The sequence below is a fragment of the Rhodofomes roseus genome (assembly GCF_022264815.1).
Source record: "Rhodofomes roseus strain CIRM-BRFM 1785 chromosome Unknown C8Q71scaffold_11, whole genome shotgun sequence".
NCBI lineage: Eukaryota > Fungi > Basidiomycota > Agaricomycetes > Polyporales > Fomitopsidaceae > Rhodofomes > Rhodofomes roseus.
The window spans coordinates 621,906-637,839 of NW_025952967.1; the positions used below are offsets into that span (position 1 = coordinate 621,906).

At 56.8% G+C, this 15,934-nt stretch overlaps 4 protein-coding genes across 4 annotated transcripts; 2 read left to right on the forward strand and 2 right to left on the reverse strand.

Moving 5' to 3' along the window:
• Window positions 1–118: 118 nt before the first annotated feature.
• Window positions 119–7,132, forward strand: C8Q71DRAFT_761346 (multidrug resistance-associated ABC transporter). Its single transcript, XM_047923871.1, has 34 exons — window positions 119–711; window positions 765–1,659; window positions 1,710–2,006; window positions 2,059–2,109; window positions 2,163–2,296; window positions 2,346–2,372; window positions 2,426–2,515; window positions 2,564–2,583; window positions 2,640–2,733; window positions 2,783–2,789; window positions 2,847–2,908; window positions 2,960–3,373; window positions 3,422–3,452; window positions 3,514–3,569; window positions 3,623–3,722; window positions 3,773–3,838; window positions 3,896–4,430; window positions 4,483–4,555; window positions 4,606–4,654; window positions 4,701–4,739; window positions 4,788–5,024; window positions 5,075–5,119; window positions 5,173–5,294; window positions 5,347–5,377; window positions 5,430–5,572; window positions 5,629–5,673; window positions 5,730–5,861; window positions 5,920–6,133; window positions 6,193–6,266; window positions 6,322–6,455; window positions 6,509–6,575; window positions 6,627–6,682; window positions 6,740–6,806; window positions 6,867–7,132. Exons 1-34 carry the CDS (start codon window positions 502–504, stop codon window positions 7,011–7,013), a joined length of 4,764 nt encoding a protein of 1,587 aa, XP_047778524.1. The 5' UTR covers window positions 119–501; the 3' UTR covers window positions 7,014–7,132.
• Window positions 7,133–7,459: 327 nt separating this feature from the next.
• C8Q71DRAFT_858240 (uncharacterized protein) lies at window positions 7,460–8,489 on the reverse strand (the record flags this gene model as incomplete). The annotated part of the gene is made up of 4 exons (XM_047927497.1): window positions 7,460–7,612; window positions 7,665–7,753; window positions 7,804–8,014; window positions 8,064–8,489. 4 exons carry the CDS (start codon window positions 8,487–8,489, stop codon window positions 7,460–7,462), a joined length of 879 nt encoding a protein of 292 aa, XP_047778525.1.
• A 397-nt stretch (window positions 8,490–8,886) lies between these two features.
• C8Q71DRAFT_72772 (Aldo/keto reductase) lies at window positions 8,887–10,386 on the forward strand. Its single transcript, XM_047921883.1, has 4 exons — window positions 8,887–9,128; window positions 9,323–9,415; window positions 9,465–10,022; window positions 10,081–10,386. The coding sequence occupies exons 1-4, from the start codon at window positions 9,068–9,070 to the stop codon at window positions 10,251–10,253; spliced, it is 885 nt and encodes a 294-aa protein (XP_047778526.1). The 5' UTR covers window positions 8,887–9,067; the 3' UTR covers window positions 10,254–10,386.
• A 1,529-nt stretch (window positions 10,387–11,915) lies between these two features.
• Window positions 11,916–14,019, reverse strand: C8Q71DRAFT_848476 (uncharacterized protein). Its single transcript, XM_047926680.1, has 3 exons — window positions 13,415–14,019; window positions 11,993–13,354; window positions 11,916–11,939 (listed from the first exon to the last, which is right to left on the reverse strand). Exons 1-2 carry the CDS (start codon window positions 13,885–13,887, stop codon window positions 12,118–12,120), a joined length of 1,710 nt encoding a protein of 569 aa, XP_047778527.1. The 5' UTR covers window positions 13,888–14,019; the 3' UTR covers window positions 11,916–11,939; window positions 11,993–12,117.
• Window positions 14,020–15,934: the final 1,915 nt, after the last annotated feature.

Here is a 15,934-nt window from a genome sequence, read left to right on the forward strand (position 1 = left end):
GTGGCGGTGTTCCACCTCCCTAGAGGTCCCTCGTGGCGTCGATCTCCATATTAGGCAAGGTGGCTTATCTCTGCCACCCATGTGGGTCCGCTCGTGCCGGGCGACTCTGCCGCGGAACCGAACTTTCACCAGGGCCCGCCCTGCCCGCCTGGGATCTGAGATCTGAGCCTTCGCTCTACCTTCCTGCTTGAACATTGTCGACATCGACCGTCGGGTCGCTGATTCAAGTGCTCGAACTCACAGCGAACAGAGCCCTCAGGTCCCAGCCGTCGACATAGCAGCACCGGCAGGTACATACCCTATTGCAACGTATAAGTCAATTTGGTGCCCTCGATTGCGCTGTTGACTCATAACATCAAATCCCGCTCCCCGCGCCGGAGCCGGCGGAGGCCAATATACATAGCCATTTTTTCGTACCTGTAATCAGGAGTGCAAACGCTGCAAGCAGTCTTCCGACTCTTCGCCCGAGCGTCCACCACTGCAAGGCTTCACTCGCTCGCCATGCCGCAGTATCAGCTCGAGGTCGCAATTGTGCTTGCGGTCAGCGCGGCATGCAGTCTGACGGTCTTTCTGCTCTCGAGGTCCGAGGAAGGGAAGGTTCACCTCCCCAGCGAGATCGAGGAAGAACTGGAGCGGGATCCGTTCGATGTGACGAAGCCAGAAGATTTCGTGGATGGGACACCGGTCAATGGAGAAGACTTCTGGCATACGGTGCGTTGTGCGGTCTTGCGAATGTCGTCTCTGGACTCATACCTTGGCTTCAGATGTGGCTGAGGAAGCTAGCTGTGTCCGTCCTCCTCGTGGCCATAGTGATGATCCAATGTGCTTGCCTCGGTTGGGTGATCATAGAAGATGAGGGGACAAACATTGTCGTGCACACGCTACACATTGCGTTCGCGCTCTACACACTCGCGGTGGCCGCACGCTCGGTGGGCCAGCAGGATGGAGATCACGCTACGTCTATGATTCACTTGTCTGCCTTGCCATTCGTTGCGTCCGCCCTCCTGTTCACCACAGCCATCCTGCCGTCTACAAGGCTCGTCGACATTACCTCGTATGAGCCCTCATCCGTCCCGCTCGGCCTCTGGTACGCCACTCTCGCGCTGTACATCGCCTCGCTCGTCCTGGCAGCGACGACACCATGCGGCCCCCCTCTGCACTTCCCGCCCGAGCAGATCTACTCGGACAAGATCATCGCGAAGATGACGAACCGGTACGAGGACAACGTCTGCGGGATCACGGGCGCGTCGGTCTGGGACACGCTCCTCTTCTCGTACACGACCAAGGTCGTCATGCTCGGAAACACCGCGGAGAGCCTCGAGATCGGCGACCTGCCGATCGTGCCCGCGAACATGCGCGCGACGACGCTCTTCAAGAACATGCGCGGCGCGGTGAGACGCTACCACCTCCGCGTGCGCTCGTGGCGCCCCCGCCCGGGCTCGGGCTGGGAGCTTGGCTACCGCATCTTCCGCGTGAACACAAGGGATGTGACGATCGTTGTGCTTCTCGCGACGATCGTCGCTGGTCTGTTCTACACGCCCCATTACTTCCTGCAGCGTGTCGTTCGCTACCTGGAGATGGACCCGGAGAGGAAGGACCGCGGTTGGGGGTGGGCGTACTGCTGTGGACTGTTCTTCGCTAATGCTATCACGCAACTCAGTGAGTACACTCACATATATGTGTCCATCAGTTGCTCATTGCCGATGTAGTCAGTGGACAACTCTGGTCTCTGTCCACTACGACCCTTCAAGTCAGCTTCAAGGTGCAGCTGAACTCGATCCTGTATGCGAAGACGCTTGTCCGCAAGGACATTGCCTCGTCATCTGGCCCCGCTCCCGAGGAGAGCGCTGCGGAGAATGGAGCCGCTGCCAGCGCGAACGCAGAGTCCGGGGTTTCGGAGGCGAAAGATGAGGACGACTTCTCGAGCAAAGCGCAGATCATGACGCTCATGACGACAGATGTTGATCGTGTCAGCGAATTTGCATGGCATCTGTTCACGCTGTTTGGTATGTACTCTGCTCAGTGATCTCACATGGCGGACGATTGACCATTTTCCAGACTCTCCCGTTGAGCTCATCATCGGTACTATCTTCTTGTATAGCTTGCTTGGTACGCACGTCGAGTTTGCTGTGGTGTCCGCTTCACTCATGATGTACTCTCAGGCGTGTCTTGCTTCATTGGACTGGCTGTGACGTGCTTGTTCTTGCCACTCAACCACTTCGCGAGCAAGATTGTCGTGTCTGCACAAGACAACCTGATGAAGGCGCGAGACGAGCGTGTTTCATTGATGAACGAGGTTCGTGTTGCGCACCGTGTAGCACCGCATGTCTCATTTCGCCGCGTAGATCTTGGGTGGTATCCGCATGCTCAAGGTATGTCTAGTTTCGATGCCATGGGTACTGCGGACTGATCGTCGACATGTCAGTTCATGGCTTGGGAGCGTAGCTTCGAAGCACGGGTCATGAAGGTTCGGGCAAAGGAACTGAAGTACCAGAGGCTCAACTACCATATCGAGGTATGGAGCTTCCTTCTATATCAATCAATTTGACTGACGATTGCACAGGTCATCTTCAACGCTATATGGTTCGGGTTCACACGTTCTGTCTCATATATACCTCTGTACTCATAACGATGTATAGGGGCGCCTCCCCTATCGTTGTTGCGCTGGTGTCGTTCTGGCACTTCGCCGTCGTTCGTGGACAAGTGCTGACACCTTCGATCGCGTTCACTTCTGTGGGTACTTACATCGTCATCCTTCTACTCAAACTGACCGGCGCAACAGATCAGTGGTAAGTCAGATGAAATACGGAAAGTCTCGGCGGAATGACTAAGCCACGGACATTTAGTCTTCAATGAACTGAAGTTCGCCTTGAACGCACTTCCAGAGACGTTCATCAACATACTCCAGGTATCTCATAGCGAACATCCTACGCATTGCAGCCACTCATCTCATTGACAGTCCATGGTGTCCTTACGTCGAATTGAAAAGTACTTGCACGGCGCTGAGGTAGCCACTGTCGAGCCCCTGAGCCGCCAGTCTCAAGCGATCGCCCTGCAAAATGCAACCATCACCTGGCCGCAGGACCGTATCCGTGGGGCCAGCGCTACATCATCGGCCGCCTCTACTCCCAAGCAGAAGTTCGTGCTCCTCGACCTGAGCATCGACTTCCCTGTGGGCGAGCTCTCGTTGGTGTGCGGTAAGCTGGGAAGTGGGAAGTCTTTGTTGTTGCTTGCGCTGCTCGGCGAGGCGGATGTGCTCGCTGGTCAGTTGACTTGTCCGCGGTCGCCGCCGGATGCGATCGCTTCGTTCGCAGGCAAGGTCGTGCCTGAGGACGAGTGGGTCGTTCAGGGCGTCTGCGCTTACGTTCCCCAGGTGCGTTCGTTAGTACGATGGGAAGACCGATGGCTCATTCCGTAACAGAGTGCATGGCTTCGCAACGCCTCCATCAGAGGTGGGTAGCCTACGATGCATTGTCCTTGCGGTTGCTCACATATTCATGATAATACCTACAGAAAACATCCTCTTCGATCTTCCGTATATTGAAGAACGCTATCAAAAAACTCTTGAGGTACTAACGCATGCCAATTTCGCATGTTTGCGGCGCTGACAAATTCGAATCAGGTTTGCGCCCTTGTCAGCGACTTCAAGATCCTCGAGGATGGAGACATGTCGGAGATTGGTGAACGTGGCGTCAACCTGTCTGGTGGCCAAAAAGCTCGAGGTAGGCTCAGCGGGTTTGAATCCGAGAGGCTACAACTAACGTTCATGTAGTGTCACTTGCACGTGCGGTGTACTCGCGTGCCTCAGTCCTTTTGATGGACGACGTTCTCTCTGCCGGTCAGTCTTTTGTGAAAAGCACGAAGCACGAATCCTGTGACTGATATGATTCCTTAGTCGATGCCCATACCGCTCATCACCTCTATAATGAGTGTCTGAAGGGTGATCTCATGCGTGGTCGTACCGTGATTTTGGTATCGCATCATGTACAGCTTTGTGCACCAGGCGCGAGCTACATCGTCGCCCTCGACAATGGTCGAGTTGCATTCCAAGGCGATCGGGACACGTTCCGGTCGTCTGGTGTACTAAACACGCTTGTCCAGTCTGGTGCGGCTGACACAAGTGACGAGCAAGAAGAGACGGCAGTAGCAGACGTAGAAGACTTGCTACCTGAGAAGGAGTCATCCGACACTGGGGGGCACTCGTCGGAGACCACCTCCACTGCTGCTGCTTCCGAACCGGAGGCGAAGCCAGAACAACGGAAGGCGCCGCGCAAACTTATTGAGGAAGAGACGCGTGCTGTTGGCCGCATCAGCACGGATATCTGGACGACATACATCAATGCCTGTGGTGGTTATATGTATTGGAGTATGTTTGGCGTGGCCTTGCTGCTCGCTGCGATCAGCCCTGTCGCTGAAAACGGATGGCTACGGTACGTATGAAGCTGTTCCACGGGTTCTCGCGAAACTGAGCTGTCCAACTAGGATATGGACAGGGTCTGCCCTGGAATCGGCTGAACCAAGACCCCCGTCGTTCTACATATCCATCTACGCTGCGGTAGGTCTTCAGACCGCATACGAATTCTCGTTCTAACGCATCACTTGCAGATCACTGGGGCTGGTGTCATCCTCCAGACTATCCGCTGGGTCGTCATCTGTAAGTTCGTCTGTCTATCGTATAATCAGCTGCTTAATTTGTTTAGATCACGGTGGTATCCATGCATCGACCGTGCTTTACAAGCGTAAGCCTACAACTCATATGCCTTCCTTCCCGACTCACCTCTTCACAGGCCTCCTCGAGGGCGTCCTCTTCGCCAACATCCGTTTCCATGATACGGTATCCCGAGGCCGGCTATTGAATCGCTTCGGTAAAGACTTCGAGGGTGTTGACAGCAACCTTCCGGATAATTTCGGACGCAGTGTTGCTTACACCCTGTCCGCCGCTACGACGTTCGTTACGATCACTTACATCGGAGGTTTCCCCTTCTTGTTGGCTGCCGTGATTTTCGGCTCTCTCTACTACAGCGGTACGTGACTACTCCCAGTCTCAATTCGCAGTCATTGATGATGTGCGCAGTCGGCAAGGTCTATGGCCAAACATCTCGAGATATGCGACGACTCGGTACGCTCATATCGGTTGCGAATCCGGAACGTGTGCTCATCCCGACCTCACAGACTCGGTCACTCGCTCGCCTCTGTACTCCATCTACGGTGAGACAATTGCTGGTGTGACCGTCCTCCGGGCCTTCGGGGCCTCCACGAAGTTCATGCGAGACATGTTGCGCTGCGTCGATACTGTTCGTATCTAACCTTCACCTCTCGTCCGTACTGCTGACTGATACATCATAGAACACCAACCCGTATTACTGGATGTGGGGTGGTATGTGTAAAGCATTTCGTTGCCCATTCACGCGTGACTGATGACCCGCCAGTGAACCGATGGCTGTCCGCGCGCTTCAACCTGCTGTCGAGTGCTGTTGTCGGAGTGACTGCTTTCGTGTGCATCTTGACACCAGGGATTTCGGCGTCCTTGGCGGGTATGGCCCTTGCTTTCTCGTCGACCATCTTGAACGATGTGAGTACTGAATGGTCCGTATGCTTCTGTGCTGGTACGATTGATCAATGGTTTAGCTCCTGTTCCTCGTACGCCGTTTCGTTGGTCTTGAGCAATCGATGGTCAGCCTCACATCGTATCATGCGCTGAGCTCCCAATGACGTCTTCGCTTGCTCAGGTCGCTGTGGAGCGTATCAAGGAGTTCTCAGAGCTCCCGCGTGAGCCTCCTGAGTTCGTCGAGCCCCGTCCTCCCGCGTCCTGGCCAGAGAAGGGCGCCATCGAGTGCGAGAGCCTCGTCATCCGATACGCCGTACGTCCATGTTCCCCTTCTACTCCCTCAGCCTACCGGTACTCACGTCTCTACGCAGCCCGACCTTCCCGACGTGCTGCACAATCTGAACTTCACGATCGCGCCGGGCGAGAAGATCGGCGTGCTCGGGCGGACGGGCTCGGGCAAGAGCACGCTCGCGCTCTCGTTCTTCCGCTTCGTCGAGCCCGTCGAGGGCCGCATCCTCGTCGACGGCCTCGACATCGCCGCGATGGGTCTGACGGATCTGAGGAGCAAGTTGACGATCATTCCGCGTGAGTGGAGCTGCTGCGAGAATACTGTTTCGTTACGGTTGCTGATCGGCGGTCTGTAGAGGACCCGACGATCCTGAGTGGGACGCTGCGGTCGACGTTGGACGTGTTCAGCGAGTACGAGGATGCCGAACTGGTGAGGACCAGCTTGTCCGTCGCACTGTCCCTTGCTGACGCAGGACATCGCACAGTACGAGGCATTACGCCGCGTGCATCTCATCCCGGCGTCTGATGTGCCGTCGGAAGACCCCGCGACGGTGAATGCGAACGTCTTCCGCGACCTGGACTCGCCTGTCTCGGAAGGCGGCGACAACTTCTCCACTGGGTGCGCACGGTTCCTTGTGTCGTGAGCACGTCTGATTGACAAGCGGACTGCAGTGAGAAGCAGCTGCTCTGCATGGCCCGGGCCATCCTCAAGCGGTCCAAGGTGCTGGTGATGGACGAGGTAGGTCGTTTGGGTGTGTGTGCCGAGCGGGTCGCTCAAGGTATCTTGCAGGCTACTGCTAGCGTGGACTACGCAACGGATGAGCTGATCGGGAAGACGATCAGACAGTGAGTAGCAATCCCTCCGTTTTCGACGCCTTTCTCACCACCTACATCCTTCCGCAGAGAGTTCGCAGAGAGCACGATCCTCACCATCGCCCACCGGTTACGCACCGTCATCGACTACGACCGGGTACGCACCTGTCTCCACCTCATACTGCATGTGCGCTTCATCTAACACGCCCGGACGCAGGTCATGCTGCTGGAGCAGGGCCGCATCGCCGAGCTCGACAAGCCCGCGGTGCTGCTGGCGGACTCGTCGTCCAAGTTCCACGGCCTCTGTAAGGCGACGGGCAAGAGCGAGTTTGCGATGTTGAAAAAGCTGGCGGGCGTCCCGTAGAGGGGAGGCTCGCCGCGACTCAAAATAGATACGAGTCAGGTCGTTGGGTGTGGTGTATTTGTGTTGATGGACTAGAGTAGAGTATGTTACGAATGCATAGTGGTTTGTCTGACTGTCTGTTTAACTGTCTGACACCGTCTGCAGTGTGGTGACGATGGTGAGTGGGGGTCGTAGTGACTCCCGTCGAGGATGTGGAGATGATGTCCTCTTTGACATCCTTGTACCATCCATAGGCCAAAGTGTATAGTTCTGTATTGGTACACGAGCACTGCAGTGATGGCTAGACGCGGCGCACCCTTGTTAATACTGGCTCAGACTACGCAGTGTCTTTTGGGATCGTAGATGATCACACTCCCAAACGTTATAATATAGGTTGAAGCAATGTCAGTGCTGGCGGATCTCGTTGACATGCTCAGTCACATCCACCTGACCGTGACACCACCGGCTCAAACCGACAAGCCCTCCAAAGCAGCAGCCAGCTCGGGCACTTCCCCGCCGTCGCGTTCCACATCCTCAACATCGGCTGAATCCTCAGTGTCAACTGAATTCTCAACATCAGCACCTGACGCCAAGGGCATGTCGACGACCACGGGCCCGAGCTGGTAGATCGCGCGGCGGTAGTGCCCGTCGGGACAGCGCGTGACATCGTACGAGGGGCGCGAAGAGCATCTCTAGGGACGCGCGGTAGAGCTGTCTGCGGAAGGCTCGCAGGTCCTCCGGGTCGACTTCCTGGTGAGCATCTGACACTGCCATGAGGAGATGAGGGTATGGATCAGGCGTGACGGAGCACTTTGTGAGATCGCGAGGAAGGCGATGGGCAGGATGGCGTTGGGGTGCGCGCGGAGCGCATCGTCGTGCAGGTTCCCGAGGGACAGGGAGATCGGGTGGAACGCGGGGCCGCCTGCGGTCGCCGACACTGTGCTGCTGCCCGCGCTCAGTACGATGGGGGCGAGCATCGCGCCTTCCGTTTTGGCGGGGTCGCCGTGCTCTGCGATCTCCGTCTGCCAACGCATGAGGGGTAGCGGGCACTTGCAAGACATGCACACTCACGGCACGGTCGTACGCCCAGCGCCCCGACATGAAGTTCCCGAACCGCCGCACTTGGACCCGCCGGCGCCGCCGACCGTGCCCGCGGCGGGCCTTTGTGGTCTGCACGAACGGCGTGGTGTCGAACTTGTCCCCGACGTCAAACAGGGCGTGCGCGGTCATGCTGTGCGCGGTGTTGCGGGTGTCGCGGCCGTACACTATCGCGTGGACGTCGCGCTGCCAAGCAGGACCGTCGGGGTCCTCGTAGCGCACCTCGAACGCGCCCCACTGCGCGCCGCCGGATCCGGAGAGCATCGCGGCGAAGACGGCATGGAACTGTGCTCGGTCGGAGGTTATCCGCGAGCTGCCGCGCTCGGCGATGTACTGTGCGGCCCAGGTGCGCACGAGAGGGTTGGCATCGTTGGTCGCCCTTTGGACCTTCGTATACATGGCTAGCCTGCGGATGATATTCACGGTGGTGGCAACAGCGTTGACAGAGTGCCCGACCATGCCCACGGCACGGACCTACCGGAGTCGATCTCCCTCGGGTGTTTTCCGGAGTATTCTGGGCTCGCGGAGATCGGCCGTGGCTATCTGGAGATCACGAGCGTCGCGGCGCTGTCGTCCCTCTCGCTATCCTGCCAGTGCCTGACTCAGCCTCGTCCCCTCCTGAGTCTCCCAACGCCCCTGAAATCCTATGGCGAGCTAGCAGTGTGCACGCCAATGGCCCATGGGTACTTGCTGAATTTCTACTGCTTGAATTGCACTGACGTTGGGCTGTATTTGCGCAGAGGGAAGCCGGTATGACGTCGGACAGTGACGACGTACCATCGCTGTCTGGTTATCGCTGCCACCATCGACTGGGGAAGGGCGGGTTCCGAGCTGGACTGTAATCTGCCCACATTGCTCCATCCGGATAGGTGCCACCCCCGCAAGGGACGGAGGGCCGGCTTCCGTCCCCCTATAAATCTCCCGTCCGCCATCCTCAAGTCCACACCCCTCACCCTCGCTCCCATCTCTCGCCCAAAATGCCTGCTTCACAGTATGTTACGCTCAACACCGGCGCCCAGGTCCCTACTCTTGGTCTCGGTACGTCTGCCCCAGCTCCTGTCCCATGCATTGAGCGATGCACAGACGTGTCTCGCGGCTCACGCCCAGTCTCAATGTCTCTCTGGCTCTGTGGTGGAGATGACACGCAATGCAGGGCGGGAGACAAACACGCGTCTAGCACATTGCATGGGACGACGCTACATACGCGGAGACTCACCAACTACGCCTCACAGGGACGTGGAAGTCCGCCCCGGGTGCCGTAGAGAAGGCCGTCGAGGTCGCGCTCAAAAGCGGCTACAGGCACATCGACACCGCCCAGGCATACGGTGCGTCCCCCATCCCCCATTCTCCCGCGCCTCGCTGACCCGCACACAGCGAACGAGAGGGAGGTCGGCGAGGGCATCAAGCGCTCCGGCGTGCCGCGCGAGGACATCTTCCTCACGACCAAGCTCAACAACACCGAGCAAGCGGACCCGCTCGCGGGCCTGCAAAAGTCGCTCGCCGCGCTCGAGACGCCGTACCTCGACCTCTGGCTGATGCACTGGCCGTGCCCGATGAAGGACGGCAAGCCCGACCGCTCGCTGAACTGGCTCGACACCTGGAAGGGCATGGAGGCCGTGTACAAGGCGCACCCGGACAAGGTCCGCGCGATCGGCGTGAGCAACGTGAGCGTCCCGTTCCTCGCGGAGCTCCTCGCGATCGCGTCCGTCGTGCCCGCGGTCAACCAGATCGAGAGCCACCCGAGCCTGGCGCAGGAGGAGCTCGTGGAGCTGTGCAGGTCGAAGGGGATCGCGATCACGGCGTACTCGCCCCTGGGATCGGACAACGCCCCGCTCGGTGCGCACCCCGTCGTGAAGGAGATCGCGGCGAAGCACGGCGTGACGCCGCACAACATCCTCGTCTCCTTCCACGCGAACCGGCCTGGCGTGAACGGTGCGTGCTCCGTGCTGACCTTCGTTGTCTATCCGAGCTGACGCGGCGCTGCGCGCAGTGATCCCGAAGTCGGTCACGCCCGAGCGGATCGTCGCGAACATGAAGATCGTCGACCTCGCGCCGGAGGAGGTCCAGCAGCTGTTCGACATCGAGAAGGAGGGCTTGCGCCGCGTCTGCAAGCCGTTCTGGACTGGCTACGGCGACATCGGCTTTGCAGACTGCAAGCAGTGAGCCGCGCTCCTGCTTGCGATCTTCTGTGGGGCGATAGAAAATTGGAGACGAATATATGTGTTGTAGGTATCATGTTACAGTGGTCTGACGGCGCTCGTGTTGGTCGGGAAGCCATTGACGCTCTCAATTGAACGCGGTGGTCTGCGGTAAGGGCAGCCTCATCGGCGCCTTGAGATCGCTCACAGCGCCCGAAGTTCTCTCACTTGCCGCGAGCCAGACACACTGCAGAGCAAACGCCCGGCGAGTCCATTTCGGGCCGAGACCTATGTTGAGGGATGTGCTGATCAGGATTGTCACCGGTCCACTCTTGAAAGGCGCGACGTTTAACGTTCATAGTTCATACGTGCGTGCCACACCGCCGACCGCGCCGTGTTTGTCTGTGACGTATGCAGGACAAACCTACCACCAATCTCCTAGCGTCCACTGTAGACGCTTTACGTTGAGACTTGGTCTTCTGTTTGCACAGTCTCTGTTGCAATAGTCTTCCGATGGTCACCGACGTGATTCACGGCCTTGAGTAATTTAGGAGCAAGTACACGCGGTTGATAGTGCCGCATTGCCTGACTTGCGTCACACAAAAATATCAGACTGAAGACTTGTGACGTGAGTCAATATATAAAGACGAGACAGTGAGCGTTGACTGCCACTAGATATGTTGATGGAGCATCGGCTGCAGCGATCGTAAGCCACTTGTAGACATCGTTTGGCCTGCGTCTGGCCTTCGACTCATTCGGCGGCTGCGGAGGGGCGCTGGTACTATGGGATGTCAGCACGGTATATCTCTGAAGTATATGATGTATCACTTACTGTGCCCGGGCCAGCGTGCGCTTTAATGCGCATGCATCAAGCCTGAGCTTGTGCGCCACCCGCGTCCTTCCTACACAAGATCCTGAGACAATCTTCTTTGAGGTCATCATCGACGCGCAGTTCATCATCTAGGTCAGAGTCAGCAGCGGTCTGGGTTTCAGATAATTCGAGGTGAGACTGAGAGTGTCGTCGTACGTACTGGAAGTCCAACTGTTCCCACCAGTGGTCACTGGCATAGCGGTAGCGACCCCGAGCAAGACGCATGCGAGACAGATCAACGCAGAGGTGGGTCGCATGTTAATGACAGTAAGTGAACTTCAAAGGAGCGAAGGGATGTAGAAATGCAATGTCCGGAGGGCGATCATCGTCACCGCCCTTTATGCCTTTCGCTCAGCTGCCAGTGAGACAGCGCCTTCCGCCAATCACTACAACCGCATGTCGAGTGCCGAGGGCCCGAGGAAGAGTTCATATAGTCTCTGGAGTCTAAATGCCAGCGCATCAGGGGTCTGTCGAGGATCGTGAGCTACCCGACTGCTATGTAGTACTAGTCCGAAGTCGGAGGCCTGCACTTACGTTCGAATGCGACTCGCCCCGGGGGCTGCGTACTAATCTCAGGGGTCGGGACGGCTGGATGGCGTGGTAGCTCGGACGCATGCACACTTTGAAGGGCGATGAGCCTGACGTAACACCTACAAGGCCAGTGCACTGCCATGCGTATTGACCCGAGGTGGTTTTGTATATGAGCAGCGAATTCGAATGTGAGAAGGCCGCGGCGATCCTCGTACTCAAGTCTCAGACACTAGCGAATGAGCGGTCCCGCGCGGTGATAGCAGTGCGCAGGTTTGGAGAGGTTTGGGAGATTCGAACATGATGGTCAATCTTCGCGTGCACCGGTCAGTGTTCGAGACGTGTAGGAAGGATACGGACGTCACCTTGTTTTACTTGTCGTCTTGGCAGCTCAGAGCCTGGATAAATACTGGCTCATTGTATTGCGCTCGATATATAAGTAGCAGGGATAATCGGAGAACGCGGCCTGGATGCATAGGTTACATAAATATCATTCTACGAACCACAAGTACTGTGTACTACTGCTGTTGCTGCTGAGGCATGCATTCGGTCCGAAGTTATAATCTGTCAGGAACATCAATGCGACCGTCACAATACCTCCCACCCCGGGGATCATGAGAAGCCCGAAGCATATGTAGTGAACCATGTCAGGAATGTCACATCGCCAGTTCTTCCACGCGTACCAGAAGAACAACGTCAACAACGACGAGGCCTGATCCGCCGCTAACCAGGACATCATCCATCCCCTCTGGGCCACGGTGCTTCCGTTCGGATGGAAGCCAGTGAGGCTGTATATCAGGGCGTGCGGAGACACCAGCGCGATGATGAAGAGGCAGGCGATGGTCCAGGCCTCGCGCGGTGTGATTGCTTGGTGCTCGTTGAGCTTCTCTTCTGGTATAGGCCCATCGTGACTGAGGGCGGACAGGGTAAAGCGCGTTGTTTGTGCATCACCTTTGTCCTCGGTAACCAAATGGTATTCTCTAGGCTCCTTTGCGCCTTTGACGGTGACAAAAAGACGCTTCATGTCACCGTCAGGCTTCATGCGCATCTTCACCGCCTCGTACGATCCTCTCCCAGTTTTGCCGATCTGGGTGTCGTCGAAGATAGGCTCGCCCGCGGCATGCTGAACAGCGTCTTCATTAGTAGGCGGCAGGGGTTGACTCGAAAGAACGGGAGGCAGGCTGCCGGTGCGCCGGACTGTCCCGACCAGCCCATCGTACCTCACCCAGGTGTCGTTGCCCACCTGGGCATATAATCCGCCTCTCTTGAGCGACTCTTCGAGGATGGGTGTTCGAAGAACGTGCCCGGATGCGTAGCCGCCGACAAACGCGGCGCAGAGGAGGTTCATCACGGACATGAGCGCGTATGGGAACACCGACAGCCCATACGCTGCGTAGCCCCAGCGCGGGATCTGGTCTGAGGGTGTGAAGTATAGGGTGAAGATGGCGAATACGATCTGGAAGATGGACAGAATCACGTTCGTGATGCCCGAGGGATGGTGAATCTTGAGCTTTCCTGTATCCTCCAAGTCCCTGTGAATGATGTCTTCGGTGTACGCCTTGTGCAACGGCACCGCCAAGGAATATCCCATCGGAGGAAGGACTGAACCATGTAATGATCTACTTTCATGGGTGACTCGACTGTAGGCCCTCTTACCCTCGACCTTGTCGAAGGATATCGTGGCCAGCGGCAGCTGCTTTTTTTGGTCTCCTGCAGGTGTGTCGTCGCTACACAGAAGTGGTCAGGAAACTCCCACTGTAGCAGACTAATAGAATGTGAACACCCACGTTGTCGTGCGAGGGTCAATAACTTTAGTGTATATGATCTCGTCCTTTTCTCCAGGCTCCCAATCGACGCCTCGGACGACAACGAGGAGTGCGCCGTGTTGAAGGGCTGCGCGGACATCGTTGCCCTTGCACTTGAACTGCTCAGCGAGGAGTATGGTCGTCCTCGCAAGCGCGAAAAAAGGTAAGAAGAGCGAAACCACAGACAGAGTCGCCCTCCACCACAGCGCTTGGGTGAGGGTCACGCGCTGCGTGTAACGCTCGATGTCCGCACCAGCCGGAATAGAAACGGAATGAAGAAAATAGTTGGTGCCGAGGTAGACAAGAAGGTTCCAGCCGATGAGGGCATTGTTGAAGCAGAAATACGAGGGTATCGGGGCAAGTAAGAGCCTGCTCGTCGGTGCCGACGAGGCTGGGAGTATGAGGAAGGCCAGAGACAAGGAGAGGAAAGCCAGGAGCCAAGTGCACGGCGACATTGTAGGAGGCCCTGTTCGTCTAGAATCCCGACGATGTATATAAGCTACTCGCGAGTGGGTCGAGGCTCAGGCCTGCCTGCATGGGTCAGTCCGACACCCCGAAAACCAGCACTTGGTGTCACAGCAACATAGGCCGGACACGGAGAGCGCGAAACGTGCAGAGGTCCCTATTGTGTATGAAAGCCATGGCATGGGCGAGGCTTCATAAGACGAGTTCGCCGGTGAAGTGTAGTACTCAGCTCATCGCCACGTAGGTGAGACCTATTACAGAAGGGAGCTGAGACGTTATGCATGCATCAACGTACCTAGTAGTGAACACACCAACGCCAACGGCCTGCCAGGAACACAGCGGCCTGCCGCCAACATTTCGTTTCTGGTCCACCATATGCCTGCGATCGCTATATGTAGCCCTCATATACCAACATTGACAGGACCCTGTGTCCTCAAGACGCGAGCCATCCACCGACAGTCATACCAAAACGTGCTGTTGCTGGGTGGCTCTGGCCACTTGATGCGGGCATCAGTGCCTGTGGTCTGAGCGCAGTGGGTTGAAGCGCGGTACGAGCCACCATCGCTCGGGTCCGTTCAAGTTCCGAGCACGCGGCGTGCGTGTCGACGCTGTCTCTGCGAAGTTTGTCAAGGCAGCGTGAGTACGTGATACTTCTTCTGCATGCCAACTTGACCTGCCTTGCGATAGCGGCCGTGGTCTCGGTCCATTCCGACCCTGTTAGCACGTTGCCCAGTCGCGTCCGTGTTTTGCGGAAGCCGTATGACCGTTAACATAACGATGCTCGCCACGGCGCCTCCGCCACGAGGCTTAGAGTGCTTTTAGTGACCAGTATGCTAACTGGGTAATTCCCGAAGATCGTGGCCTCCATATTGCCCTAATTGTACCACCCATGCGTTTTGGGCCCGTAGGCTCACGGTGCGAAGCATCGAATCAAACGCACCGTTTACCCTCATCTCTTCACGATGGCCGCAGGCTTGCTGGATAGGGCAGGGGCTTTTTCCTTTCTGCTCTTGTTCGAGGGGCACTTGTGTTGGTCTGATTCTGGGCCTAAGCCACATGCATTGAGTCGAGAGGCCGCTGAAGTGGAGCATCCCATTCTCACCGCTCTCCGTACGGTGATGATCCCTCGCCTCGACACTGCTCGGCCACACACACGTGTTGTACCTACGGCTTTCATCAGTAGCCCATCTATTGAAATGGACTGCATGCACTGCCAGGAGCGGAAGATGTGAGAGAGCGCAGAGTCGGTGTTCCATCCTGAATGGTCCGTAGCGGCTTGCGAACGCCCCCGTTCGCGCCAGAGTCGTCCGAGCCTAGAACGAGCACTGTGATGCTGAGAACGTCCCTCGGTCAGTATGGACACGTATTCGCACTTGTGTATTAATCTTAACCTTATGTACCGGATCCGATGGGGCATGCGACTTTTGCGAAAGGACTCGAATCTGACATTATCTGCATGCAAGGACAGACAGTATGCATAGGCTGTGTTCGTGCCAGCGGGAGTTTCATCCTGGGAAATGGTTAGCATTGGAATAACTATGTCGTCGACGAACAGCAATCTCACCTAGACAGAGTTACATAGTTGTGTGCATCTACTTTTCCGTTGTCTATGTATCCAACAGACGACGCTGCTCGGTGACTGGCCAACACCTTGAGCACAGCGCGATTAACTATGCGCAGGACAGATCTGAGCGGGATGGAATGCGACGGCATCACGGCGCATAGGTTATCTGTGAAGGTGTTTAGCGTCTATCGAGAATTGCATAGCAGAATACTACTCACGAACTAGATAAAGTGACTCCACTGCAGACAAGGGCGAGATTACGCCTGCGAACGACTGTACTACTTAGTAGGTTACTCTTAGTTCCGCGACAAGCTGTAAATCCCACGTACCACTGACAGGGCAAATTGGCAACACCTATCTACTATTGGGCATGGATATGATTCGAGTCATGGCGGCTCGATGATCCAGATGTTCGACTCAGAGTTCATATGTTCACGTCGGGACGATACCTGGGCTCAGCGCTAGCATGGAAT

Bases quoted from the DNA above. Each gene is read 5' to 3' on its own strand.
- C8Q71DRAFT_72772 (XM_047921883.1), top strand. From the start codon at position 9,068: ATGCCTGCTTCACAGTATGTTACGCTCAACACCGGCGCCCAGGTCCCT. The intron at 9,129-9,322 runs GTACGTCTGCCC...TACGCCTCACAG, and splicing joins GGTCCCTACTCTTGGTCTCG to GGACGTGGAAGTCCGCCCCG. The intron at 10,023-10,080 runs GTGCGTGCTCCG...CGCTGCGCGCAG, and splicing joins GAACCGGCCTGGCGTGAACG to TGATCCCGAAGTCGGTCACG.
- C8Q71DRAFT_761346 (XM_047923871.1), top strand. From the start codon at position 502: ATGCCGCAGTATCAGCTCGAGGTCGCAATTGTGCTTGCGGTCAGCGCG. The intron at 2,373-2,425 runs GTATGTCTAGTT...TCGACATGTCAG, and splicing joins GTGGTATCCGCATGCTCAAG to TTCATGGCTTGGGAGCGTAG. The intron at 2,909-2,959 runs GTATCTCATAGC...TCTCATTGACAG, and splicing joins CGTTCATCAACATACTCCAG to TCCATGGTGTCCTTACGTCG.
- C8Q71DRAFT_848476 (XM_047926680.1), bottom strand. From the start codon at position 13,887: ATGTCGCCGTGCACTTGGCTCCTGGCTTTCCTCTCCTTGTCTCTGGCC. The intron at 13,355-13,414 runs GTGGGTGTTCAC...ACTTCTGTGTAG, and splicing joins ATTGACCCTCGCACGACAAC to CGACGACACACCTGCAGGAG.